This window comes from Melozone crissalis, unplaced genomic scaffold, assembly GCF_028551555.1.
Source record: "Melozone crissalis strain CALT ecotype California unplaced genomic scaffold, PUWL_Pcris_2 ptg000010l_1, whole genome shotgun sequence".
NCBI classification, from domain to species: domain Eukaryota; kingdom Metazoa; phylum Chordata; class Aves; order Passeriformes; family Passerellidae; genus Melozone; species Melozone crissalis.
Window position 1 is genome coordinate 207,988 of NW_026535788.1, and position 27,722 is coordinate 235,709.

At 42.2% G+C, this 27,722-nt stretch overlaps 1 protein-coding gene across 1 annotated transcript in view; it reads right to left on the bottom strand.

The window, feature by feature from the left end:
- LOC128933540 (inositol polyphosphate 4-phosphatase type II-like) overlaps window positions 1-26,572 on the bottom strand; it is a gene marked incomplete at its 5' end in the record, with an annotated part of 97,131 nt that extends 70,559 nt beyond the window's left edge. Inside the window, 5 exons of the mRNA XM_054270542.1 lie at window positions 11,374-11,521; window positions 16,345-16,417; window positions 18,029-18,140; window positions 23,338-23,417; window positions 26,534-26,572. Of these exons, the coding sequence (XP_054126517.1) occupies window positions 11,374-11,521; window positions 16,345-16,417; window positions 18,029-18,140; window positions 23,338-23,417; window positions 26,534-26,572 (452 nt within the window). The remainder of the gene's footprint in view (window positions 1-11,373; window positions 11,522-16,344; window positions 16,418-18,028; window positions 18,141-23,337; window positions 23,418-26,533) is intronic.
- Between the last annotated feature and the right edge of the window lie 1,150 nt (window positions 26,573-27,722).

Below are 27,722 nucleotides of genomic sequence, written 5' to 3' on the forward strand. Positions count from 1 at the left end.
GAGGCCCCAACCCTTGAAAATGTCCCCCAGCCAGTCAGAGGTTTCTTGCTTGACCTGATGGTCAAGGTCTTGCAGCCTCTTGATGGAATGTCTGGCGTCCTCGGCTCGAGAGGATAGGTTCAGGCAGCAGAGGCCCTCAAACTCCTCACAGTGATGATGATGGAGCAGCAATAGAAAATCTATTGCTGCTCTGTTTTGGAGTGTCGCCTTCCTTGTTATTTCCTCGTCTGTGAGGAGGTCGTAGAGCGCGGCCGAAGTAAAATTTGCTTGTTTAGCCACCCAACACTCTAGACAGCCCAATTCACCTAGAGCCTTCGCCACCGATACCCAAGGCAACAAGATGGTAAAGGCGACGGATTTTGAGTGTGACCAATGAGTAATTTCATCATCACAATCCTCAATGAGATCCTTGAGATCTCTTTTAGGTCTAGCCAATTTAGATGTGATGTTTGTCTTCTTCCAATTGATAATTTGAGTGACGTTGGCGGTAAACAGTGTCAGCCGGCCAAAAGTGCACGGCCCTTCCGACCAGGCCAGAGGGGATGCCTGCCCACGCCCGGTCGCCACAATTAAAAACACGCCTCGGGGAAGGGAGTAAGGGGTCCGTCTGGTAGTGGTGGGGCCGAGGATCTTTAGGACAGCCTTACACCACTGCTTAGCTTGGTATTCTAACTTGGACTGTAGCACTACCTCACTACCCCTCTCGACGGGGGTGATTGTATAATCAAACTGAAAGCAAATTGATGCATTGGTCGAACCGAGGAAATGTAACTCTGTGGGCTCGGAGGGTGCAGGATCTAACCTGCTCACTCCGTCTCTCCAGGCGTTGGAGGAATCACAACTGGGGAGGATAGTGAGGCTCTGGGCTAGGATAGCATTAAAGGCACTTTAGAAGGCAGGGAGAAACTCGCCTGGAGAGAAAGGGATCCCCACAAGGCGACATCGGGTCCTCTGCTGCGCCGGTGTCTAGGCATATACTGTCCTGTCCTAACGATTGAGCCAAGGCACGCCAGACGTTGACTTTCCGCTGGGGGATGACCCACGGCTCCGAAGGTGGCAAAAGGAGTCCGCAGGTCGTCATGATCGCCATTAGCAGGCTAGGGATGGGAGTCAGCGATGTTGAAACGGGGGCCATGGGGGAGATGTAACTGAAATGAGATAAGATAGTAAAAGTATGACGAATTCACAAAAATGGTTCTTCTCCAAACAACCAGTTTAAGTAAAACATACAGGGGGTAAGAGCTGGAGCAGGGGGTGAATGGGAGGAAACATGACATAGGAAGTCAAGGGGTGGAGGAGAAGCTGGAGGAGAGGGCTCTTCTGTAACTGGGGGAAGATCCGGAAAGAAAGACAAAGATTGATGGTGTAGTTTCCTCCGCCAACGCCAACAAGCTTGCCGGACTTGTGGTACTGCCTCCTTCTTAGTCCTCTGTTTCGGGACGAAGGGCCTGACCCACTTAGATGGAATCCACCTGGGGCCTGAGGGAGTGGACACGCAGGCATATCCCCTCCCCCAGGTCACCAGGTCAAAGGGGCCCTCCGTCCGCCAGGTCTCCGGATCTTTTACAAGAACCGGTGGCCTGGCTTTAGGCTGCAGCTGCTGGTGACTGCCAAAGTGCCGGACCACTGGAGGATTTTAGCTGTCAAAAGAGCAATTTAGAAAGTTAAGCGTGTACAATGCCCTTGACAGCTGGACGTGGGGGGTCTCCACCTTCATCGCCGGTTGTTGCCGGGATAAGATCTTCTTAAAGCTCTGGTGGGCCCTCTCCACCATGGCTTGGCCTGTTGGGGAATAGGGGATGCCAGTCGTATGGACTACTCCCCATTGCTGCAGGAAGCTCCGCAGCTCCTTGGAGGTATACGCAGGGCCATTATCTGTTTTTAGGGCCCTAAGGATGCCCAAGACAGCGAATGCCTGAAGCAGATGCTTCTGCACATCCGCTGCCTTTTCACCTGTGTGGGCAGAAGCATAGATAGCCCCAGAGAAGGTATCAACTGAGACATGGACGTAACACAATCGACCAAAAGATGGGACATGCGTCACGTCCATCTGCCACACTTCGCAGCTCGCCAAACCTCGGGGATTGGCCCCTGAGGCCACAGTAGGCATCTGATCTTGTTGGCATTGGGGACATGTGGCCACTATCGCCTTGGCCTGATCCTGTGTCAGACTGAACTGCCGGACCAGGCCAGGCGCATTCTGATGGAAAAGTTGGTGACTGATCTTAGCCTGGCCGAACACGTCTGGGAGAGGGGCCTGCGTAACAGCAGCCGCGGCCAGAGAGTCGGCACAACGGTTGCCTTCCGCAATAAACCCGGGCAGATCAGTATGTGATCTCACATGCATAACATAAAAAGGGTGCTCGCGGTGGGAGACTAGCTCGACGAGCCTGTTAAGCAACTCAAATAATCTTTTGTTGGTGACCTCTTGAAGAACCGCAGACTCAGCTTGAGACACTACACCTGCGACATATGCAGAATCTGTAACCAAATTAGAAGGCCCAGGGAACCTCTGGAATGCCCTGACGACTGCGTCCAACTCAGCAACTTGTGGAGAGCCCTCCACAACAACAACATCAGTCTCCCACTGCTGAGTCTGAGGATCTTTCCAAGTCATTACTGACTTGTGGGATGCTCCAGACGCGTCTGTGAAAACTGTCAAGGCATCCAGCAGCTTCCTGCTCTGAACCTTTTTCAGCGATAATTTAAACTCCGAATTGAATAATTTGTGGGCCGGCCGATCTACTGCGATGCGCCCGGTGTAGCTGTCGAATGCAAACTGAAGATATTCATTCGTTTGCAGCAGTTCTTCAAAGGTCTTTAATTTGAGTTGTCCTGATTCTAATTTAATTGGGATATGTATGCATGCGAAATCACACCCCGCCAGCTCCCTGATCCTCGATCTTGCTTTGAGGATCAGTTCGGCTACCAACTCCTGTGGCCGTGTCATTCTTTTGGACCGATGGTGGCTGAGAAACACCCACTCTATAATTAAGAGGGGGTCACCCAGCCCCTGGTCCTTTACACTGGTGTCCCACTGGTGTATCATGCCAGGGAGATGTGGCAATTTTCTCAGTATAATAAATTTGAACGGCAGGCCCGGATGGTAACGGTGGGCCTGCCTGGCCAAAATAACTTTCTGTATCTTCTCCAAAGCCACCCCTGCCTCTGGGGTGAGAGCCCTAGGGGAACTCAGCCCCTCTCCCCCTTTCAACAAATTGAAAAGGGGGGCTAGGTCTTCAGTTGAAATGCCTAGCCAGGGTCTCACCCAATTTAAAGACCCACACAGCTGATGGACATCCGCTAGGGTCTGGACTTTTGTCCTAATAGCCAATTCCTGCGGAACAATGGTCCGCTTTGTGATTTCGAGGCCCAGGTATTTCCAAGGTGGCATCCGCTGAATTTTGTCCTGCTGGAGCTCGAACCCTGCAGCAAGCAACGCATTGGTTGTCAGGTCAAGCGCATGGGCAAGCAGACTGTGGTCGGGTGCACACACGAGGATGTCGTCCATGTAATGGTGAATGATGACGGCATCCCCGAGGGCTGTACGTATGGGTGACAGCAGCAAAGCGACATACCATTGGCAGATCACAGGGCTGTTCTTTAGGCCTTGCGGAAGCATTCGCCAATGATAGCGCTTGGCTGGGGACTCACGGTTGATGGATGGAACCGTGAACGCAAAGCGCGGGGCATCGTCTGGGTGCAGGGGAATCTGGAAAAAACCATCTTTTATATCTATAACTGCCAAATTCCAGTTTTGGGGGAGCATTGCTGGGGAAGGCATCCCTGGCTGAAGAGGACCCATGTCCATTATTTGTTTGTTAATTTGGCGGAGGTCAGTCAGGAGCCGCCACTTGTCCTTATTAGGCTTCTTAATGACAAACACTGGGGAGTTCCAAGGTGACATTGTCTCCACCAGGTGGCCTTTCAGTAACTGCTCCTGAACGAGCTCATTGAGCGCTTTTAATTTTTGCTTGTTGAGTGGCCACTGCAAGACCTGTACTGGTTTATCTGACAGCCAATTCAGCTTCCAGGTCTGGCGCTCCTCAGTGGCCACTGCCCGAAAAACCTGGGGAGCCTTTGGGAGGTCAATTCTGGCTCCCCACTGGGCTAGTAGGTCCCTTCCCCAGAGAGGCTCGGTATAATCTAAAACGAACGGGCGTATAGAGGCCAATTGCCCATCGGGCCCCTTAATTTGCACAATGCTCTTGGATTGATTGGCCAATTGAAGGCCCCCAACACCTGAGATTGTGCCCGCAGCGCTTTGCAAGTCCCAATGTGACGGCCACTCCCGAGAGGGAATGATCGTCACATCCGCACCTGTGTCCAAAAGACCCCTCACGATCTTTCTGTCCCCTCCCAACGAGAGCTGACAAGTCAGGCGGGGCTTCTCCCTCCCCACCAGCTGTGCCCAGGCTACTGTCGGAGGCGATGTCTTCTCCACGGAGTTCTTCCAATTATCTTTATCTGGAACCGGAATAGCCTGGGCAATGATCTGTCCCTTAGGGAGGAAGAGTGGGGGTCGGACACAGTACAGCCCTACCGCGAAACGGTCCCGGTCGGTAGTTACTAGACCAGGGATGATGTGAATGTCTCGCGGTGTGTGCTTTGTGTCCCCGACGACTGTCCACCTGCAACGTCCAAGTTTCCTCCAGCGACCCGGGTGTTGCAGGTCGACAGACACCAGCTGGATGTCACTACTAGGGAGATAGAAGTCCCTAGTTAGCTGCAGCCTGTAGGGACAGAGGACATGGTGTCAAGCGCAGGTGTAGGCTGAATACCACAGGTATGGGTCAAGTCTGGTACTAAGTAAGACAAATCCGGCAGTGTGTACGGCAGCTCTCTGTCGTCTCCTCCCTCCCCGCTTGTTGTTAAGTGGCCTGCCGCATTTTTGTCTTCGCGCAGGGAGGGGCTGCGCTCCAGGCCTAGTTTTTTGTGCCCTTACTCTCCTCCTTTTCCCGCTTCCTTCTATACTCCAAATAATCTAATCGCATCTGGCATTGAGGCATCCAATGCCCTGTCTTGCCACAGAGGTGGCAGGGGTGGGTGGCTGTTGATCTTCTGCCGGACCCGGGTGTTGGGGGCCCGGCAACGGGGGCAGCTTCTATATCAAAGAAGTCCGGTTCGGGGTCCTCCGCAAAAGCCACTGAGGCTCTTTTAGGCCGCGATGGTAAGGATACCTGGCCTACCACGGCCTCTATCATGGCCTCCACCGTGGGCCGGGGACTTCGAGGGAGCCTCCTGATGGCCTTCCGACACTCTAGGTTGGCGTTGCTATACGCCATCCTCCAGAGCATCTTCTCCCTGTCGTCGTCCCCAGTCGCCTGCGCCTCCACGTATCTGTAGAGGCGCTCGATAAAAACCATGTAAGGCTCTTGCGGCCCCTGCCGGACTTCATCGTCCTCCCATTGGGAGGTCATCACCTCTAGCTTATAAAAGGCCCGCTCTGCTGCCTTAGCGGTCTCTACAAGCTGAGACGAGAACAAGGCCTTTGCTTGAGCTATCCCCTCTGCCCACTGTCCCTCGCCTAAAAGATATTCTTGGGAAATTGCCAAACCGTCCGCGTCATGAGACACTGAAGGATTCCCCCAAAGAATCGGGAGAACCTCCACTATCTCCCTCCTCCATTCCCCCACCCAGACCCTAAACTCCATGGGTCTTGTTAAACTAGAGAAAAGGGCCCTCAGGTCCGCCGGCACCAAATCTCCCTGTGCAAGGGCATTCCGGAGCATACCCCGGAAGTATTCAGACCCGCGGGAGTAGTCCTTCTGCGCCTTGCACAGTTTCTTAATCCGGGCCTGTGCTAAAGGCACCCACTGGGCCTGAGAGCTCCCCTCCCCGCTGAGGTGGTACGTAACCGGAGCGGCTTCCAATAAAGGCGCCTGCCCCGGCTTCCAGTCATCCATCCCCCCCCACCCCGAACACAAGGCGTGAGAACCGGAAGGGGGACCGTGGGAACCGGAGTTGGAGGAGGTTGAGGCGGAGTCTGGCAATGGGGCAGGGCGAGGGAGTGGGCGCGGCACACCGCCCCTCTCCGCCCCCTGGGTGGAGTTCGGAGGCGGAGCAGAGTATGAAGGTGGAGCAGGGGAGGAGTAAACAGGGGGCTGAACTGGGGGAGGAACCTGGGGAGGAGCCGACGGAGGATCGGAGGGCGGAGAAATGGAAGGAGCAGAGGAAAGAGATGGGGGAGGGACAACCGAAAAAGAGGTTCGGTCCAGGGGAAGGAAAGGGTTAGCATTAGGGAGGAAAGGGTTAGGAGGAGAAGAAAGAGCCCTGGCGGGAGCGGCCGCGTGGCCCCGCCATCTCGGGCACCAAGGGACCCCTTTTGAGGGTCGTCGCAAAACCGAACAACTTTGGGGTTTGGAACCGGGGACTTGGGGACCGGGGTAGAGGGTAAGGGAAGAGAAGGAGCCTGGCCAGGGCTCCTCGAAGGGGGAGGCCGAGCCGGTCGAGGGGGAGCAGGGGCAGGATGGACCCCCTGCCTCTGGTCGGCCCTCAAAATCCCCCTCGAGGGCTCATGCCTACGGGACGAGGGAAAGGTTTGGGGGACAAGGGCAACTGAACGAGGAGAACGAGGGGACAAACCAGAAACCGCGGGACATTTCTTAGGCTCCACAGGCACGCCGAGTGTCGCATGAACTCTGCGCGCGCAATACGCCACGGTGGCTAGTTTTGTCTCCCCGGAATTTATGGCCTCTTCTAATTTTGCCACAACGGCTGCCCAAAACCGCGGCTCTTTTACGCGTTCCGGGGAGACCTCGGGAAACCTAGAAAATACCCACTTAACTAAACATTTTAACTCCTGCTTGCGGGCTTTCTGACCACCCCCAAGCAACAAACCCTTCACAACATAATAAACCTCCTTCTGGGATTTTCCCAAGCCGGCACCCATTGCGCCTTTCTAGAGCAGAAACTGCTACCGCTAGAAAGGGGGAAAATCCTCTGATGACGCAACCGCACGCCCGGGAAACAACGAGAACTTAAACAATGAGCCGCCTGCCGCCGGCCCCTGCCCCCCCCACTGCCCCAAAGTCTGGGTAAACAGCCGGAGGGAAAAAGAGATTGGGTGATGGGTGCGGCCCCACGTCTGGGGAAATCCGGCACCCAAAAGGAAGAGAAAACAAAAACGGCGCGGGGACGAGGAAAAACCTCAAGGAGAGAAGGCGGGGGGGTAGGTCCCCAACGCAGGGCATATACCCCTAGGGAAAGTTAAAAAGGCAGAGGGGAAGCCGGAGAGTCCCCAGGACGGGGCCCGAACTCACCAATCCTGCTGCGGCGACAAAGAAAAAACCAGGCGAAGGTCACTCGTCTCGGGGAGTCGTCCTCTGAGGGTGCGAGGAGTCCCGACTCCCTTCCGCCGGGGAGCGCTGCTTCTAAAACGAAGCCTGCTACTACCCGGGGTAGTCTGGCGTCCAGAGGGTAAGTAAATCCCAACTCCGCAGGGTCCAGTCCGTGGTCAAAAGTCCACTTCGTCGGCCCCCACGTTGGACGGCAAACTGCGCGAGGGCGTACACGGCCCTAAGTCCGGCTAGCTGAAGGGGTAAAGCGGCCGACGCCCCTGCGCATCTGAGGCCAGCCCCCCTTGGCGTCCTGGCCTCGGGCTGGGCTGGATTGCGGACTTGGGTTCGCGCTGGACGAGACGAGAGAGGAGGCGACCACTTGCTGGGGGTAAAACGTCGGTTTATTGAAGAGCCCACAGGCAGCACAGGGCAAACCAACAGGTGGAAAAACCCACAGCAAAATGGCCCCGAACACGGGGGGGAGACAGAGTTTTACAGGGAAGGGGTGGAGACGGGAGGGGAAGCCCAGCTAACCAATAGGGGAACATGTGGGGAGGTACATAAGAAAACTGACACAAGAACTTATCCAATAAACATAGAACAAAGGAGGGGCCCTGGGACGCCAGCCAACTATGACCCCCAGAGAGAAGAATGTTCTCGAAAGCAGGGAGGAGTGGGGGGTGATTGACTGGGCCCAGGGAGGAGGAAAACTTTACTTATATGGTGGGATAAGGGAGGAGCAGTTATGTAACTTGGGAGATTGACAAATAAGGGGGGCAGGGGTAACCGTGGTAACATAACTGCCAAAGACTCTGTGGCGGGAAAACTGGAGGGGGAAGAACCATCTTACAAAGAACAGGGAGAGAATAATACCTAAAATGGGGGAACAAAACAAGAAACTTAAAAACACACTACAACACATCAGAAGCAAAGAGCTTAGCAGGATTCAAAACAAGAGGGGACATTTCTGCAGATTATATTTGCAAAACTTCTGTAATATTGTAACAGCTTAAAAATTCTGAATATTTATCAAACAGGAGCTTTGGAGTAAATATAAACTATAGCTTTGGGATATGACTCAATCATTCATACATAATGGAAGTTTAGAAGCTTCTAAGGAAAGGAGCACAGGAATTATTCTTCCTAACAAAGTTCACTTTAAAATGTATGGATAACCACTTCAATTTTTTTTTTTTTTTTAAAGAACAGAATCAGATAAAATTACTCTCATTTTTCTTTGCTACAAGATATGCTTCTGTGATATATAGGCAATAAACTCCAGACAAACAATATAACATTCCCTCCAGAAATAAAATACTCATAGCTTTTTCACTCTGTTGTTTCCAAACCAGGCAAATAATTATTACGGAGGAGTCAATAAGAAAAAAAAAAGAAAAAAAAGAAAAAAAAAAGGCATGTTTTTCTTTCTCTACTAATAATCTCATTTTAGACTCTCTTGAAAACAGTTGCAATTTTTGTCTCCTTACAGAATTTCCCAAAATTATTTCAAGTTTTGGTGAGCCTGACCCGACAGGCAACTAAAAACTTCAATGTGAGTTGTGCTTACCTTTGCATGCCCTGAACAGTTGTTTAGAAACAGAAAAAGAGAAAACAAAGCAGAAAAAAGAGACAAAAGAAACCCCACCAGAACCCCATGAGCAAACTACCCACCCCAAAAATGGCAACAAATACATTTAAAATTATTTTAAAGCCTCTTTTCCTATGCATGTGAGGAGAATAGACTGGGATTTGCAAAGCCATGATACGATTTTATATGGTTCCTAAGAGATGAAAACTTTAAGTTCCTTTTAAATTTCTATCCACTACACTTTTTATTATACAAAAGTGTAGACAATTATAAGCTAAATTTAACTTGTTTCTCCCTTCCTACTTTAAGATCATTTTGCTTCCATTCCTGCTTTAAATTCTTTCCCTTAAAGTTAAAATAAAGTCAAATACTGTTAGAAGTTACAAATTTCAAAGCATCATGTCAATAAATGAAAGGGTTTGGTTAACAATGAACACTGAAGTTTTATCAAGAGACAATCAATCTCAAGATGGCGAGAAAAGGGAATTTAAACTACAATTTTTAATGAATACTGAATAGCATTAACACTTACTGGCACATTTTTATAGATAATTGCTTCAGGCCTGACTATATTGAAGCCACAATAAAAAAAATGAAACAGGCTGAGTATGATAAGTGGCTTCTGAGACAGAAATATTTATCCTTTTATACTAACAGAGGGGAAAAGACACAGAGAAGAATACTTGAGCCCACACCGAATATAGCAGCATCCTCCTCACACGTTCTACTAGACTACAAGTGTAAGGACTCCACAAGAACACACATCTCCACAATTGCTTTTCTTGAAAAAGAAAGGCCAGACAAAGCAGAAGCTCCAACTCACACTCTTATATGATGGTAGATGACACAGATGCTCCTGTTCCCACCATCTGCTGGTATTCTACATAGTGTTGCTCATTTTGGTTAGTCTTATCTCCTCCTCCAGACTGCATCAATCACTTGGTCTCTTTCTTTCACACCCACACTTTCAACTAGGCTTGAACAGCTCAACCACACCGGCAGTCAGGAAAATCAGAGGCACTTATCTCAATCTTTGTGCCACTGTTACTTCTGTTTCTTTTTCAAATCTTTATTTTGGTGAAGAGAAAACCCCACCATGGTGAATTCTTACTAGGAGTTTGTCCAGGGAGGTGAATTCTATAATATGATACAACAACAAGGGCTATTACTTGTATTATGCCTTTGGAGAGAATAATGCAGAAGTAGTAAAAGTGGTTCAAGTAATCCTCTAACATTTAAAAGGCACTTACCCATGAGGCAAATGAAAATATGGGAAGTGCATGAACTGTGAGACTCAGTATAATCTATTTTTATTGCTTACTGCAAAAACCTTGCCCATAAGTATTCTCAAACAAGATGAGGCCATAAATGCCTAAACACAGTACTAAATGAATAAAATAAACTATTATAACAATTCATAGGAATTTTATAACCCATCATCACCATGCATAAGGATGTATCAGTCCAGTGACTTTATTAAAATCAAGATTCCAGCCTCCCACATGCTGTTCTATTGGCATATAAACATCACAGGGAAGCAACAGATGGGGTAAATAAAAAAAGGAAAAGAAGCTTGATACTGCAGAACAAACAGCCACAACAGGTTGTTTTGGGATGTGACACAACAGGAAGGAATTTCCTCAAAGCGCACAGGATGGCTTTGGAATGCAGCACTGGGTCCCAGCATCACTCTTACACATGAGACCAGCTGCCCATCTATGTGTTAAGTAACTTGCATGAGGAAGGAGGCAATATCTTCTACATCATCCATTATCGCTGGAAGAAGAAGGAGGCACTGTCTTCAGGGTAGCCCTGGGTTACTTAAAAAGATGTTTCCCCAAATTTTATCAGCACAGCTTACAAGGGTTCAAGGACAGGCTCCATTTTAATCACTGCAATGGCAAATTGGACATTCAAAGGCTTTTGGGACACCTGTGTTCTCTATTCTCCTTTTTCTCCAGGCCATACACATTGTTATGATTCTCAGATATCTCTCTGGGTTATGAGGCCAAACGTTAGGGTTTCAAACAAACATTACTTTGGAATCCTTTTCTTATGCCAACTAATTTAGATTAGCTAAAGGAATGTCCATTTTATCCTCATTGCTCCTTTATTCACTATAAACTTGTCATTTTTCATGGCATAATGTTTGTCTATGTTATTAACTCTACCCAGACACATAGCCAAACACAGCACAATGTTGCTCAGCCCCCTGTCATTTTCTGATCCTTTATAAAATGCTAATGTTCCAGAATATTTAAATTGTTAATCAAACGGTGGTGCTAACAGGTTTAAAGCCATGACTGCACTTTAGCACAGTTCATTGCTCAGAACTTATGAGGTCACTGGAGTCCTATTGAGCAATCAATTCTGTTCAGTTACAGCTGTAAATTCTTAGCAGCTATAAAAGTGCCCATTTCATACTACAAATAAATATATTTTAGCTCCTCGTCTGCATGATTCAAAGTCAGAAAAATATAATTTATATTGCTGCCTCTTCCTTACCTTCTCATGTCCTCCTTTATGTGCAGATTTATTAGTTCTTTAGGAACGTGGAAGGAGAGGGTGGTCTCAGCCATCTGCTCCCGGATCCGCATCCACTTGTTGTCAGAAGTAGGGAATCTATACAACTTACAAACAGGGTTTCTCAACACTGCAAAGAGCAAAAATAATATCATTGCTTTCATGTGCTTATATGAGTCCAAACATTTATGACAATAACCTGCATAATTATTATATTATTTCCCCCTAGCTTACAAAATTAATTTTAGTATCATTAAAATTCCACTAAAAACATTTAATATCTATTTCATTTTTATACCAGCATGTGGAGGGCAAAGTATTACTAGTACATCAATAAATCGCATTTTACCAGCAGAGTAGCTAACTTTTGAATTTAGGTCTTCAAAGTAGTGAGAATGTCAATCAGACTCTCTTTTCTTGCATTTCAGCTGGAGTTAGGAAAACCAGAGAGCACAAATGAACAATGAACTCAGTACAGCCACCACCACAGCTTGCCAGCACCACTCACAATTCCAATAAATTGCACAGGACTCAGGGTTCAGCTGCATCTTCCCCTGGACATGCACACACAAATCATTAATGCAAATTGGAGGTGTGCTTCTGCATTAAAGGAAACTTGAACATATTAGAGTTACCTGGAACTTTGATGGGGTCAAGACACTGCCACTACATAGAAATAAATGTAACAGCCCTGTCGATATGTTACACACACAGTTTTCAGATCACTATTGCAATGTGACATAAGAACATCACTTGACTTGGAATGAGTGACAGCTACTAACAGTGACAGCTACTAACAGACATTTCACAGACACCATTAATGTTTATGTAGTCTGATTTATAGAGAATTAAAAATAAAAGGTACCCAAACTGCCTTGTCTATCTAAGCAATCAGGATTTTTAACAAATATCCTTTAGGAAAGGCCTAAAAGAAGACCAGAGATTTAAATACACTGATAATAAACCCACTGCTTGCAACCCGAAGAAAGGAGCAATGTTTAAGTGGTCGCACTGCTCTATATTCCCATCACTCCACTGAGATGTCTTTCATCAGCAATCTTGGATGAAAAACTGTTGTTGGATTATGCCCTTTTCTGATCCAGAGATGGAGCAACCGAGTCTTAAAAAACTTTTATTCTATTTTCAATCTCTTGGGAAGGGTGAGACAATACAGATGTTATAATTTACGCCTTTACAATCAGAAGCCAACTATTTCTTAATTACAGTACATTATAAGCACTTCTTGCCATTTTATTGTCATTTTATGAGCCTTTTTAGAGTAATTTTGCCTTTAGTTCTTAGTGATTTTACTTTCAAAAACTAAATTTTCACTCAGTATTGTGAAATAAGCGAAAGAGATGCTTAATTTCTCTGACATATTAAAAAGAGCAATTTTTCTTTACTATCAATACCCAAAATATCTCAATGTTCAAACCTCAGGAAACTAAGGGCTAATTCAAGGGCTAATTCAAGTCTGGCCTTAAACAGAAAACTGCCAAACCAGATGATAATTTTGAGTTGGTACTGTTTTTTCTGTTGTGCCCCCCGATCAGCATATTACCTGGACATTTTAAATGATGATGCCCCTGACACAAAAGATTCTTTATTTTACCTTTTTATATCTACTTCCTAAGGAGTTTATCAAGGGATTTTTTCCAAGAGCAGCCCTTAAATTCACACTCAGAATCGACTACACTGAAAAATGCACATTAATCTGTGAGAACCTAATGCAAATATGTATCTGAAAAATCTCTTTCCTCCCATCTCCCCAATGTTGCCACCATCACAAAGTAAAACAAAGCCCAGAAAACCCATCACAACTGCATCAAGGGACAAAGAACACTAAAAATATGGATTCAAAGTTGTGACTTTTATTGTGGCTAGAATTATTAAACTCCTCTCCAGGTACTGGCTTCATCTTCAGGTCTTTGATTCAGGTCTGAATTTTCAGATGGGGATAATCTCAAGTGTGTTGTAAGTTTTTTAAATGGTCAAATCCATGGGTTTAAGAAGAAAATTTCATTTACAAAGTCAAAAAAAGCCTGGGCATTTTTCCCAAATAATCCCAATATGCAGTATTGCTAAAGCTTAAGATTTAAGGCCAATAAAAGCTGCATAAGTACTTGATGTTTTTTCCTTATAAACAGAACTACTGAAGGCATGCAACTCCATAAAAATCTCAGAAGTATCTTCCCCTCCAACTGCAACAATAATTAATTTCTACCTGTAACAAGTTGTCTAGAACCAAATTCTAGAGGGCATGTACAATAAGAAGGGTGAGACTAGAATTGGTTTTCATAAAAAGTAGTGATTAAAATGAGTGGAAGTTTCATAAAGATAATCCTTGCTGTACTCAGACAGTGATCATGAGAGGCATTGAAGAAAACCCAAAATCCACATGAACTGCAGTGGTTAAAAAAGAGAAAACTCTGTTTTAAAAGCTTTTCTCCACAGCATCAAGCCTGAAAGCCAATGCCATATATTTACCCATGAATATTTTTGGACATTGTCATTTTTAATATGAAGAACCTCTGTGCTTTTTATTCCATGCAATATCCTTCACATTGCTTCCCCTGAAAGTACAATAAAAATAATAAAAGATTGAATACTCTGGTTTTATTTTCATTCCCTATTGAACACAGATCAAAGCATATCTTTGCCATATATTAATTTGCTAACAGTGTTCCTATTTATATCTTTCTTTGTAGCATAGGAATATGATGTGTATTACCTCAGGAATAATAATTAAAGCTTTCCTAATTTTGCTTAATTTCAATTACTTTTCTTATCTTTCTTTTTTAATTTAGAATGCAATTTGTTTACATGTAAACAACTGGCAAACTCTCCAGCATTATAAATAAGTAACTGAATTTTGAGACGTAAATTCAGTCTCTGGAGGTATAGAAGCAATAGTGATAAGGCTCTGAAACACACTGCTTATTCCCACTCGCTCAACAAGCATCTCATAACTCACTGGAGGGCTGAGAGTTCCCTATCCTAGGATTTAAATTTCACAAGAATGCCAGCATGCTTCTATGCCTACAAGCTTAAGGATTCACAGAGGCAGCTTTTTTTTTCAGTTTCATCATTTTGAAGGCCTGATAAACAACAAGAAAATACCAGAAAGCTTTACAGCAGCATACACGTCAACTAAATATGAATGTATATGGAAAACGTACTGTTCTGGGGGCAGTTCTGTATGAGCACAGCATGTCAGCAGGAAAGTGGAGGTGATGCTGCACGAGAAGAGAAAGTCACAAATACAGGAAACAGACTGAAGACTAATTATTTATCTGAGAAAAACTTCCTGTGAGTGCAAACTCTTCCCAATAGCCTGCATGCTGTCATTTCTTGCATATGCACCTCTTTCCCCTCAATTCTTTAAAAAAAGCCTGACAACCCAAAAAATGACAAAAAAAAAAAAAAAAAAAGCTCTTCAAGGTGTGTTTGACTTTATAACTTTATAAACCCGAGTAGTGTTGGGTGGGCTTTGGTTTTATATTGTGTTTGTATATGACAATAACAAATGTGAAAACGCTGCCTAGATACACTGTAGAATCACATGGAAATATTCTTGACAAATTGATCGAGACTTCAATATTCCTAAAACTGACATCTACCTTGGAAGTTCCAACAAAACATATTCACAACCTACAGCATTTTCCTATACAAAAGAAGTCAACAAAAAACCCCAATCAGACCTATACAAGGGAGGCAACAAACAGAAAACAATCTGTTGTGAATCAGCATCGTTCTCTGGCAGAAATGTCATTTCTTCAAGTCTCACTAATCTGGATGACATACAGAATCACAACCAAAGAACTGCACTGGGCTAGATGAAATCCTTCACCTGGCCTCTGTATCTTGTGCCCAAGAAAAGCCATAAATACACACCTGGAGACACAGGATACCCTCCATGCCTCCAGCTATTTCCAGTTCAGGAATTTCTGGAGCCGGATGTAGCTCCGGCACATTCAGAAATTCTCAATTAACATCTTTCTCACTTTGAATTGATGAAAATAAATGGTATTTCTCTAGAACATATTTTTTCTGATTCTGATCTAATCTCAACAACTCACAGAAAAAAAATGCAATATTCACACACATATGGAAGAACTTAATTTTTGGCAGTTTTTAGGGCTTCCTTCAGACTGCAAAGCAGATTCAGAAAGTCTGCCCTATCAGAGAAATCAGATTAAAAAGTTTCAAGAAAGATTTTAAAAAGTTGTAAAAGTTTGGTAACATTCCTCCTCAACGGTATGTAGCAAACACAGAATTCTTGACAGTGCTGTGGTTTTAGATGACCCATATAACTTATTTGTGACATTGTTATTGCCGAGTAATGGAGATTCATAAACTCGGGCTAATAAAGGTTTTATGGCACAGCACATCAGCATGTAATACTCCTCAGATAATGAAAGAAAAACAGATCTAGTTTAACACCATGCACTCAAGCCCAAGCTGGCCTAGAATTGAGAATGCCTTGCCAACAGCTCCCTTCATTCTAGGACAGACAGTTTCCAGATCAATCTGAAACTGCCACTTCACCAGTTATGAATGAGAGAGATTGATTGTCCTGGGTATTCACTTACAAATAATGCAGAATTATTTTACAGAATGCCGTGCAATGACACAACAGAAACTAATGATGGTAATTCCATGCCCATGGAAGTCACTGACAGTGATTTTTAGTCACTGAAAATCACTGAACAGTAAAGATGCAGGAGATGGAGATTTCAGCACTGCTTCAGAAAGCGCAATTGACACACACTTATTCAAACTTCTCCGTGAAATGATAATGCCAAACATGTATAAAACACTAAAATATTGAACTTGAACATCTGTGCAGCATTTGAAGAGACATTGATGAGCTCTGCCACGAATCTGTGTGATTTCTACAGGACCAGAGGTGGAGTTGCAAGAGCTGTCTCTTACAGATATTGGAATTCTTACCTGCATTTAAGGAAGGCAGGTTGTCCTTCCCACTTATGCCCTCAGTGGCTGTACACTCACGAACCAATGCACACTGCAAAAAAATACAATACAGATGTGACACATTCAGGGGGTCTGAGATAAATCCATGGCAGTTTATAAAAGGTAGGCTGAAAACCATGAGTGATAATAATACAAACTTCCAAAGTCTTACTTAGAATTTACATTTTTCTTTATATTTCTGTTCCAAGATACTGAAACACAATCAGAATTATAGCCAAGAAAATGAAAAAAATATGATCAGCTGTTCCATAACAAAACAGAAATGTTTCCTACCAGTATTATGGCAGAAATGTTGAGAGATAGTAATAGTTTAGCTTAATACGTTTTACTATAAAAATAAGGCACTTTAGTTTAAAACCATTTTTGACAAGTTCCATACTTTCGAAGAGGTTTCTTTAGACAAAGCAGTTTTCACATGCACAGTGCAAGAAAACCCTTCATTAATTTTTAAACAAGGGAAAAGCAGGAAGCACAAAAAAGTCCTTAAAATGTGCTCAGATTTTGTGATTCACCAGTTCAAAACTTATTTATTTTTTATTAATTCAATGACTCACCATTCTCACAATTGCATCCTCACTATCAACATATAATCCAAGACTGTGTTGCCACTGATTTGTACAAACCAAGGACTCCTTTAAAGACCATACATTGGTCATGAGTCTGGTCTCTCTTTACAAGTATTAGAAACCCCTAGAAAGCTGCTATTAAAGCCTTCTGTGTCCCCCAGGCCCAACAGAGCTCAGTAACTACATCTCCAATAACTGCAAGGAGTCTCATTCCACATTCTGCAGTGGAAGAAAAGCCAAATAAAAGAGAAGGCTGAAAAAAACAGCTCATGTTGCCTATATTGTGCAAGTTTTATGGGTCAAAGTCAGGAAGATTTCACAGCATTTGTTGCTTTTTTGGAACTGGTCACACTCATCTAAGGCATTGAAGTTCTCTGAGATAAGCAGTGAAAAAAAAGTGTGAAATTTACCCTCAGACTGATTTTGCTATGCAGAAAAGATACTGAAAATAATGTCCTCTGCTCAAAAAATAGTTTTATATGTAACTTCCAAACAAAAAAATCCTGCATTCCCTGTAGCAATATTTCCTTTTATTCAGGAAGAACAGGATACACCACAGTGTTAAGCAGTGAACTGTTGTATTCTGGCTGCAAAAATTGTGTGCTCCCATTTAATGCAGATGAACCTGCCCCTTTGCAAGGGAATTTACCTCTTCTTTGCTTTGCCTGTCTGTCATTCTTCCAGCTTTTCAGTATTGTGGGCACAGATTGCACATAAAAATCAACATAAACAGGACTTCAAGGGCAGAAACCAGACCAGCTGTCCAAGGAAAAAAGAAGCTGTATTTATGGCATCTCTCTGGACAGTTTTTATCAGAAGTGATCAAATATATTCAGTTGAGATAAAAATAAGCTATTTTTTTCTTCAAGAAGGAGAGGGCCTAGGAAACTCAGGTTAGGATATTACTCTGTACATCTTCATGAATTTGGTTTTTTTGGATGAGGGAGATAAGTTTACACAGCACTTGCGCCACAAATTTTGTTTTAAGTTCTTAACCCAATTTGGTAATTAGTATTTTAGACATCTGGTACAACAGATCATTCTAATTAACTTTGTGCAATAAACTGAGTTTCTACCTTTTGATCCTGAGCATCTGCTGTGATGTGGTCTGTTTCCCCCTCATCCAGCTCTCCCATCTTCATAAGATTGACTTCAATGGTACCAACTGTCTTTCCACCATCAGATGTCCTGGGAAAAAAACCAACCCATGACACCGGGTCACTTGCAGCATCAAATCCTTTCAATTAGAATAACATCAGTAAATATTTAGTGCCCTCTCCATTCTGTAAAGTGCAGCCACCGCTACTGAGCTGGCTATTTACCATCACAAACCAAATGTTAACAACAATGAGGCAACTTCTTCAGGACAATGAAAGCTCTCATCACAACACTGAGGACAGGTAAGTGCTATGAATGGTGCATGAATCCATGAACACTGCCAGGTTCTCATTCTAGACCTTATCCTCTTTGTGGACCATTGGATAAAGGGCTGTAACACTGCACCAATATTCCACTTAGGATCTGCAATCCCAATGCAGAGTACATGGCTTTGTTTCCTAACAATCTGCAAAGAAAGGACAGAGTGTATTAACAGAATCCCTGCAAAACCAAAACAGTGAAGCTAATCTGAATATCACGTTTCCCTTTGTAATCCCTCCACAGAGAAATTATTCAGAATCCATCCCATTTCTTGAACTATATGGGAATGGTAGTATAGTTACAGGTGAATTCCTTCATTATCATCCCCATAAATAGTTTACTTTCAATTAATCAAAAACAAATAATTTAGATGTACATCACCGAGGGAAGAGCATTGCTGACTTCCTGTAGGAAGAAACAAGGATTTAAACTCCTGAAAGATACCAAATGCTTTTTCAGCTTTCACTGGCAGCACAGCACCAAGTTTATCTCCCTGACTTCTTCTGAACAGCTAGATTTTTTTTTTTTAAAGGAAGGAAAGAAGAGTAACTGATAGTTTCATAATAATGAGGAAAGGGTAACAAAAGGCACCAAGCAAAAATAGGCAAAAAGGAAATGACGAGAATAAGTTCAGCACAATTACAAAAACACAGCGAGGAAGGAGAATCAAAACAAATACGTGTGGGGCAATACTGTGTCTTTTCTGAGCAGTGGAAATGAAGAGTGATGAATCAAGAAAAAAGAATACATAGAAAACTTCAATGTCATAAAATCATTAAACCACAGAATTATTGAATATGCTGAGTTGGAAGGGACCCATTAAACAAGTTCAGCTCGTACAGTAAAGTCTCAAAAAATAGTTATCCCCAAGCTTTCAAATTAAATAATTATCTTCCTTGAAAACCATTAGGCTTTACTATGCACTCAGTAGAATACACTCATCTTGCAACTACACAAATCTGGTCTTCTATAAAACCTTGCAAAATAAACATAATTCTTCATATTTTACATGTGTAAAACTTCATCTGCTCTAAGCCAAATTAATTACTGACAATAAAGAGACTATTAAAAATGAACCAGTTCCAGATATTTTTGCAATTGAAGAAGCCTGTATTAATTTAAGAAGTATCCAGAAGAAAAGCAGTAAGGGTTCAGTGTCCAAATTATGAGCAGAAATACATAATAATATTGAAAGGGCCTTCTGAATGAAGAACTTTCCCTGGAGTTGCTACAGCCGTGTGGCTTGACTGCTCCTTCTTGTGTCAAACCAGCACCCAAACTAGGCTCTGTCAACAAATGCACTGCAGCATCCCCAGCAGAAAGGGAATACAGCAGATGTCAGCAAATCACATATCTTTAGAAGCCAAAGTGTGTGGTTATGAGACTGACAATTTTTCAGGAGCTTAAGGTGTTCCGATCAAAGTGCCAAGCAAATGAACTGATCCAAACCAACAGGGCCTGTTGCTCCAGTAAAATGGAAATGCTAACTACACTTTCTCATCCTTGTCTCCTGTTCTTTAGAATCCTAAATATTTCCCTTGGTGCTATTATTAAAAGCTTGGCCTCAGTATGATAACGAGCATTGCCCTGTTTGCCTGCACAAGGAGCAATATGTATTTTGTATGGGTTTAAAAACAGTGATTGATATAATTCCACTTTTATATATTTTTTTATTATTATTTTCTTCTCAAAATCACTCCTGTTCTGGTCTAATACATATTTAATACTACAATCTGTTACAGGTGTTACCTGTAAGAGAAGGTAATGCAACACAATAAAACTAAACAGTGGGACTTGTTGCACTGTAGTTGCACTCCTTTCTCCAGTTCTTATCTTCCCACACAGAAATACGAAGACACATTTTAACGAAAAAGGCAACAACAACAAAATCAACAAATCCCAAACCCAAAGTTTCTTTTGAATGCTACAGGCATACAAATCAACAAAGAGCTCTGTAAATGCCCAGGGTAAAACTGTCAGACTGATTTTAAAACACCAGCAGTGCTTGAGAGTCTTCAGCTACTTGAAAACACGCATTTCAAACTTTCCAGCAATACCATGAGATTAAAATTTCATTTGAAAGAAAATTTAAAAAGAGAAACAGAAGTGACGGAGTGGGAAAAAAAAAAAAGCTTAGTGATCATACCTTAGTAGGATAAAACCCTGCATAATTTTACTTTGCACTAACAGTATTGAGCACACACACACATTATGTATACACCTCATGTCCTTTGCTTGTAGAGATGTAAAAAGTCTCACACAGACACACTGTTCAACACAGCACCAGATAAGGAATCAATTGGTTTTAGGATACTTCACAATGCATTAGAATGAGATCAGCTTATTTGCTGTAGTTTAATAAAGCTGAGAAGGGCACTCTGCACTCACACGGTGCAGTGAAGACGGTCCCTGCACCAAATTGCTTTCAGTCATGAGTGAGGAGACACATCCCCACAAAACAAAGGACTGCACCTTGACAACCTGCTTAGGGCGAGTTGGGATGGGGAATCTGGCCAAGAGAATAAACTCAGCATCAACATAAGAAGCCCATACACGGGACAAAACCCACCTGGCTTATGGAGATGGAAAATTGCTGATATTTTTTGGCACCCTGGGACAAGGATCAGCACTCATCTGATACCTGTCAGCAGAGCACCTGCATTTGAAACAGATTTCTCTACTATCCCAGGTCCTTAAGGATCCCCAGGTCAGTATTAGTTCCCCCAAATGTGAGGGAAGGAGATAGCCAGTAACACCACGAGCAGCAGGAATCTGTGCCCACCTTACTCCTTCTGGCCATAAAATGCTGACCAAGGCATCCAGGGAGAAAAAAGGTAACAAGCTAGTGATGGAAAAGTAAGTGAACAAGATGGACTGAGAACAGCAGGCATTTGCCTCCAATCTTCTAAAAAAAAAAAAAAAAAAAAAAATCAGCTTTTATTGCTAAATTAGCAACCAGTATACCTAGCTCTTATTTAGAAAGGAAAAAAAAAAGTGTGATTTTATTTTTTTCATCAGACACACTGTATCATACACTCAATATTAAGAAACATTCTCCTACTGAAAAATACTTCTGTTGCATTCAACAGCCCATTTTTTGCCATTCATCATCACAACTGTATGAGAAAGCTGGAAGCAAGTGACATTGCGTTATCACTGCAAAATGAAACATGCAAGTCTATAGAAAACCTCTCTCTTCTTATAAATTCCATATTGAAAACTGCAATCCCAAATCTCTAATAACTAAATTCCTCTCCCAACACCTGTTGTGTACACTGAAGTAATTCTGCAAATCAATCTTTTTGTGTTTTGATGATTACTGCATAGATCTACCAGAAACACTCAGCCACCAGTTTAGGACACCTTTATGGAGAAGAAAGGACAATCAAAATAAAAACTTCTTTTGCAGAGGTTTTGTAACTTGTGTCCCTAATCACTATTTGGGCACAATGGTAGAAAAAAAGGGAAGTAGAGCACTGTGTGTCAGCAGTAAGAATTTGTAGACACAAGCCAGCTCTCCACAAAATAACAGAAAAACACAAGAATGCTCCTTTGAAAACACTTTTATATTGTTCCATTGTACCTCAGAAAGATAAAGGAAAAACATAACTAAAAAAAAGGAAAAGAAAAAGAAAACTCAGTTAAAAATTAAGCAGATTCTATAATTACACCAATCTTTACAGGGCACACCACAGAGCTATTTCTGGGTCCTTAAATCTCTACTTTAAATCTAACAAAGGAGTATCTCAATCACAGGCATGCCCTGATAAACTCCTATCCAAAGAATATCAACAAGAATTAAATAGAATTTATTGCTCTGACAAGTCCCTTGATATATCCTCTATCCTCCTGAGAGGTACTAATATTGCAGGGTAATTAGAGGAAAGCAAGCTTAAATAAGTAGACTGCTCTGGTTAAATTGCCATCAAAGAAATGTGGATCATTTCTACTGACATTCTGCTGCCCAATAGTCATAACCAGAAAACAAACCCACTTTTGAAAGGTTAGGATGTTTTTCTTAAAAAATATCCAACTGACTAAACCCTACCATTTAATGTGTCTGCAAATTAAATTTCATTGGTACATTTGTATTTTAGTGTTAGCTGAACAAAGAGGGCAACCAAGACTAAAAATATTAATGAAAACCAATTTTTTCATCTATTTCTTATGAGTTTTCCATCTTAACTTTTTGCTTACAAATTGGATGGCTGAGATACAAAATATTTACTCTGAAACCGAAGCTTTCCGTTCTGTCAATTACTGTGCCACCTGTTGGAGACAATCTTCCAGATCAAATTTTCAATATGTCAGTTAGGGAAACCAAATTTATCCCAAAGAGCTGAAGACAACTTGAATTCCTGTAAGAACAGATTCTTACGATCACTAAGCTGGAGTTCATCAACCTAGGTCTGTACCCTGTCACTGATTAGAGTTCTGTATCACACCCCCTGCAGTCTCAGTGTAGCTGCATACAACGAGTTCAGGAGACCACAAGCATTTTCATGTGGGAGACACCTTCAATAATTAGGACCACCTTCTTTAAACGTGCCTAAAAAAACCTGTACACTGCTAATTCTTTAAACCACACACACCAAACAAAACTGACAATTTTATGCTCCTTTCTAAAGGAAACTTTGAATGAATATTCCCTATGCCAAGTTCTCTACAATTCTTCCATAGGTTATCATGGTATAAAATGACCTTTTCTAATCTGGCACATGGGAAGCTCCCTTGCTACCTCTTGGGAGAAGAGACCAACCTGCATTTCTCAACATGGCCTTTCAGTTAACTGTGGAGGGTGACAGGGTCTGGCTGAGCCTCCTTTTCTGCAGGATGAACATGCCAGCTCCCTCAGCCATTCCTTGTTCGACTCGTGCTGCAGACCCTTCCCTATCTCTGCTGCCATTCTTTGGATGAGAAATGCCAAAGGTTAGTACTTAGAAAAACCCTGATTTACAACACTTACCTGAGGGTGAGGGTCAACTGCTGCTCCTTTGACTTTACCAGATCACCCACTCTAAAAGTTGCACAGCCCAGGAAGCTTCGCTACAAATCAAAGCAGAAAGAAAAGATAACATATTCATTCATTTTTGTTATTTCTTTTGCTCACACACTTGAAAATCTTTCTTTGCTACAAAGAAAAATATTGCATTTCAATATAACAGTTTGATACTTAATCCTCTAGAATTTTTTTTGTGCAGCATGATTATCAGTAAACTGTTAAAAACTTTGGTTTTATGGGCAGGAACCTTTCTCATTTCCATTAAGAACAGTCTAACAACCTGACAAAATAACAGGTTGTAAGATGTACAGCCACAGGAAGATTTTCATTCAGTACCAGTATTTGCATTTTGCATCTGTTCCTTCCTATTTTTCTAATTTCTGGATTACAAAAAGTGCTAAGTTTTCAGTGTTATACCAAAGTTGTTCTTGTTATGGTTTTTCCTCAAGCCATTGGCACTACCATCCACGTATTCAAAATATGAATGTATGTGCTAGGAAGGCATTCTTAAATTGAGTTCAGCACAAGTTTATTAATAGAAATGTTTTATTTCTCTAGTTCTTGGCAATGTTTTAAGTAGTGTTTTCCTCTATTTCCATTGTAAGGTGAACTTATTTACTGCATTAAAATTGCAGAGAAATGTGGTAATGTAACTAGAATGCCTAAAGTTAAATTAGGCTACACCACTGTATCTTTTTCTTCTATAAAAATCACTCTTCACGCATAACAAAGTACAAAGAGGAAAAAGGGTTAAATCTTCTCTTGCACTTGGGCTATTTTTTAACCTCTGCTCATATCCTGCTGAGATCCCATTTTGTCAATTTGGCCAGCAGTAGTATTCTTGCCTTGGGAACAATGGGCAAGAAACTAACAGCCATCTTCTACCAATTTATCTTTCAAATGTACAACACAACATCACTTGCTCTAAATAAATTGTAAGAAGATCATGACATTATGTTTAATTTTTAGCAAAAAAAAATAAGAAGGGCACAAAGTTTGGTTTTTCTTACATAACACTAAGTTTACTGTTGGAATGGCAAATTAGAATTCCAGGCTAAATTATATACATTCTTGGCTATACAAATGAAAGAAGAATCAAGTTGCTCTGAGTCAACAGAGGCTGCCTACAGAGAGCAATGTTCTCTTCAAGGAAAACAGAAAAGAATTTGTCACTGCTGAGAAGAGTTACTTCTCTGGTAAAAAAAAAAACAAACCTTCAGCCTGCTTTCTTTCAGGAAAGCCAGCAGGATGTTGTGTGCTTGAATGCAAACAATAAAGCTTTACACTAAGATAAGTTTTCTTCCATACACAACGTACAGTTCAAACACCAACTCTGAAATTGGGCAAGCACCCACAGTGCAGTTAGTAAACTGCAAACTGCATGTCTGCAGTTCAATAAACTGAGTCATGAGGTAAGGCTTGTTCCCATAAATGGCACAGCCTTAGATTTCCTAAGCAGCATGTAAGCAGCAATGGAACAAGGACATGAGTGTCTAGGGCAGGCTGGAAAAACATTGAATTTGGGAAGCGATGAACAGGAAGAAAGGAAGAAAAATAACACAGCCACACAAGCAAAGAGCACAGTTAGTTTTCAATGCCAAAATTAAAGGCACTTCTACAAAAAAAGACATCCAGGTGCAACACATGGTGATGCACAGCCTTGCTGGAGTGAACACACAGGTGGTTCTGTCTTCCTTTGGATGAGTCAGTGTGAGAGTGTTTCCACACTAAAACTCTGTGGTCACACACACTTAGCCCAGATTATTCATCTTCTTCCAAGAGCATATCCTTCTCCATGCTGCAAGAACGCATTCCACAGCACTGTCTCTCCACAGCAGCCTTTATTCTGGCATTTCATGACATTTGAGTGTTTGTATTTGAAACCTGACCGCTTGGAAAGGGGAAGAGGGCTATTTGGAATGAAACTGATATAAGGTTTGGTCACCTGGGGCTTCTTTCTGCAGCAAAATAGAACCATAAATATATTTAAGAATCCTAAGTCAGAATCCTCAAGTGACCAGGGCCAAGAGACAACTACACTGCTCTCTCATAAAGCCAAAGAGCTTTGGTCATTGTACCCACTAAACATGTCTGAGCATCAGATCTACTTCTTCTGTGTCATGAAATTAAAGGTGAATGATTTTATCGGCTTAAAATGTTCTACTTAGTTCTCTGTTTCATATTCATATGCTTATTTAGAAAAAAAGAAATTCTTTGCTTGACAGCACAGAGCTATGTGCAAAATCAAATAAAATTTCAAATGATCCCATGACCCAAATTAAGAGAGTTATGCTAATGTTCAAGGGGTCTAATATCAAACTGGAGAATACTTTTTCTATACTGATTCAGATACCAATAGTCCACCCTGGGGCCTGAACTGGCAGTCTACAAACCAATTTAACTTTGCCCACATGACTTGGAAAGGTTTGAAAAGTAGGCTTTAGAACAAAATTTGTGCTGTAATCCTAATCGCAGAGTAATGCTCCTTCGGAATTTTGCTAGTGTTCCAGACACAAATCTAAAGACACTCGCCTTGAGTAGTTTGATGAATAATCTCAACTAGCCAAAGAGAAAAGTCTCTATAATAGCTATATGGAAAGCTAAAACACACTGATTATTTCACTAAGATTGAACTTGCTGCCAAGCTACAGGTTTTTCAAACACTAGCTGAAGTCTTGAAAACCATGCCAAGGAAGCCCTTGTAAGGCAGAAAAGTCAAACCCTTAGGCTAAAAAATTGAAGCCTCCAGGCATTTTCCATATTTGCAGACAGATCTGACACCTGCACCAGGTGAGCTTTGTTCTTCTACTCAGCTCGAGCAGGACCAACATTTCCCACTCCCACCAGGGGCCCATATTATCCATGAGGTTTTAGCCCTCTCAGAAAATGACTTCCCATCCAGACTGCTTGCTTGATATTAGCAAGGACTTTACAGGGTTATGCTGGTCTCAGGATAGCTTCAGTTGAAAGAGGTTTTCAAAAAGATGTGAATGGGATTACATCAATCCATGAGACTGCCACTCCTGCCTTGATTATTTTATTCATTCCACCAAAAACTTTCGCTATTAAAAAAGCTTTTCAGCTCCTGTTGAGCACTGAGTGTTAGTGCCTTCCAATGAGATGGAAAAAAAAAAATCAATTACTGAAAATGATTTCTTACCCCAACATCTGCTCTTGGTTCCTTGTGGTCAGGTAGGACACTGGTGTGGACCTGAGAGAAGGGAGGGGAAAAAAAGGCAAGAAATAATCAAACTCCTTCTGTAAATCTCTCTGCAAAAGACTCATTTTTTTTCCCATGCCCTCAAAAGTGACCCTCAATTCTTCTATTCTAGCTGCAACTTAGTGCACAAAAAGAAACACTCCTTTAATGTAAAGATAATTTAATTGTCTGTTTGTTATTCTAAATACATGTTGTTATAAAGCACCAATATAAAGGCTACCACAAAGACTTGACAAAGCAGAACCACAGCTTTTCTCAGCCAGCTCTTATCCCTTGATTTCCTACAGTGAGAACTTTGATTTTTCCACAAAAGCCTGGAGATAGTAAAAAAAATGCTATAATTAATTTATTAAGGGACAGCATACTTTAGAAATCTGTGGGAGTCCTCATATGGATGCAATTTTACATTTCGATTTTCCACACTAATACATTAGCAACTCCAAAGCATTTGGAAATCTACAGAAAGCTAGTATAAAATGTTCAATCATGATATTTTTATCTAAAATTAACCTTTAAATGCTTCACGCCCTGAATGAAAATGAAATTACTGGCATTTTCTTGTTGGTGATACCCATCTTTCCCTTTTGAAGCTGAGGAAATAACTTAGAGCAATCTGTTTCTTAAAAGAAAGATGGAGTATCAACACCAAACCAAAAATGCTGTGTCATTTTAAGATGCTAAAAAGCTGCTCTATGTGCCAGCCTCAAAGAAGTGACATCTGGCCCAACAACTGAGGTATTTATATTTTATAATTATTATTATGGCTATTTATTCAAGAGAAATAAACTAATAATGTAAGAATTAACACTCCTTTTCATAATTTACTTATGTATTTGTAACCCAACAGCAGTTCATATTTTTAACAGTGTATGCGTTTTTATATGAGACTACGTTGTATTTCACAGCAAGAGAAAGCTAATGTTTCTTTTACACATACTGAAATCAAGGAAATTCAACATTAATTTAGAATCAAAGAATATTAATTCCTTCTTTTGCTGGATAAAATATCAATTCAGGAGAACATATTTCAGCTTTTCTGACCCAACACAGGAGCAGAAAGGGATGTCAACACCTGACTAACCTAGAGTCTTCCATATAATAAAAGCATATTCCTGAATTTCAAATGGAC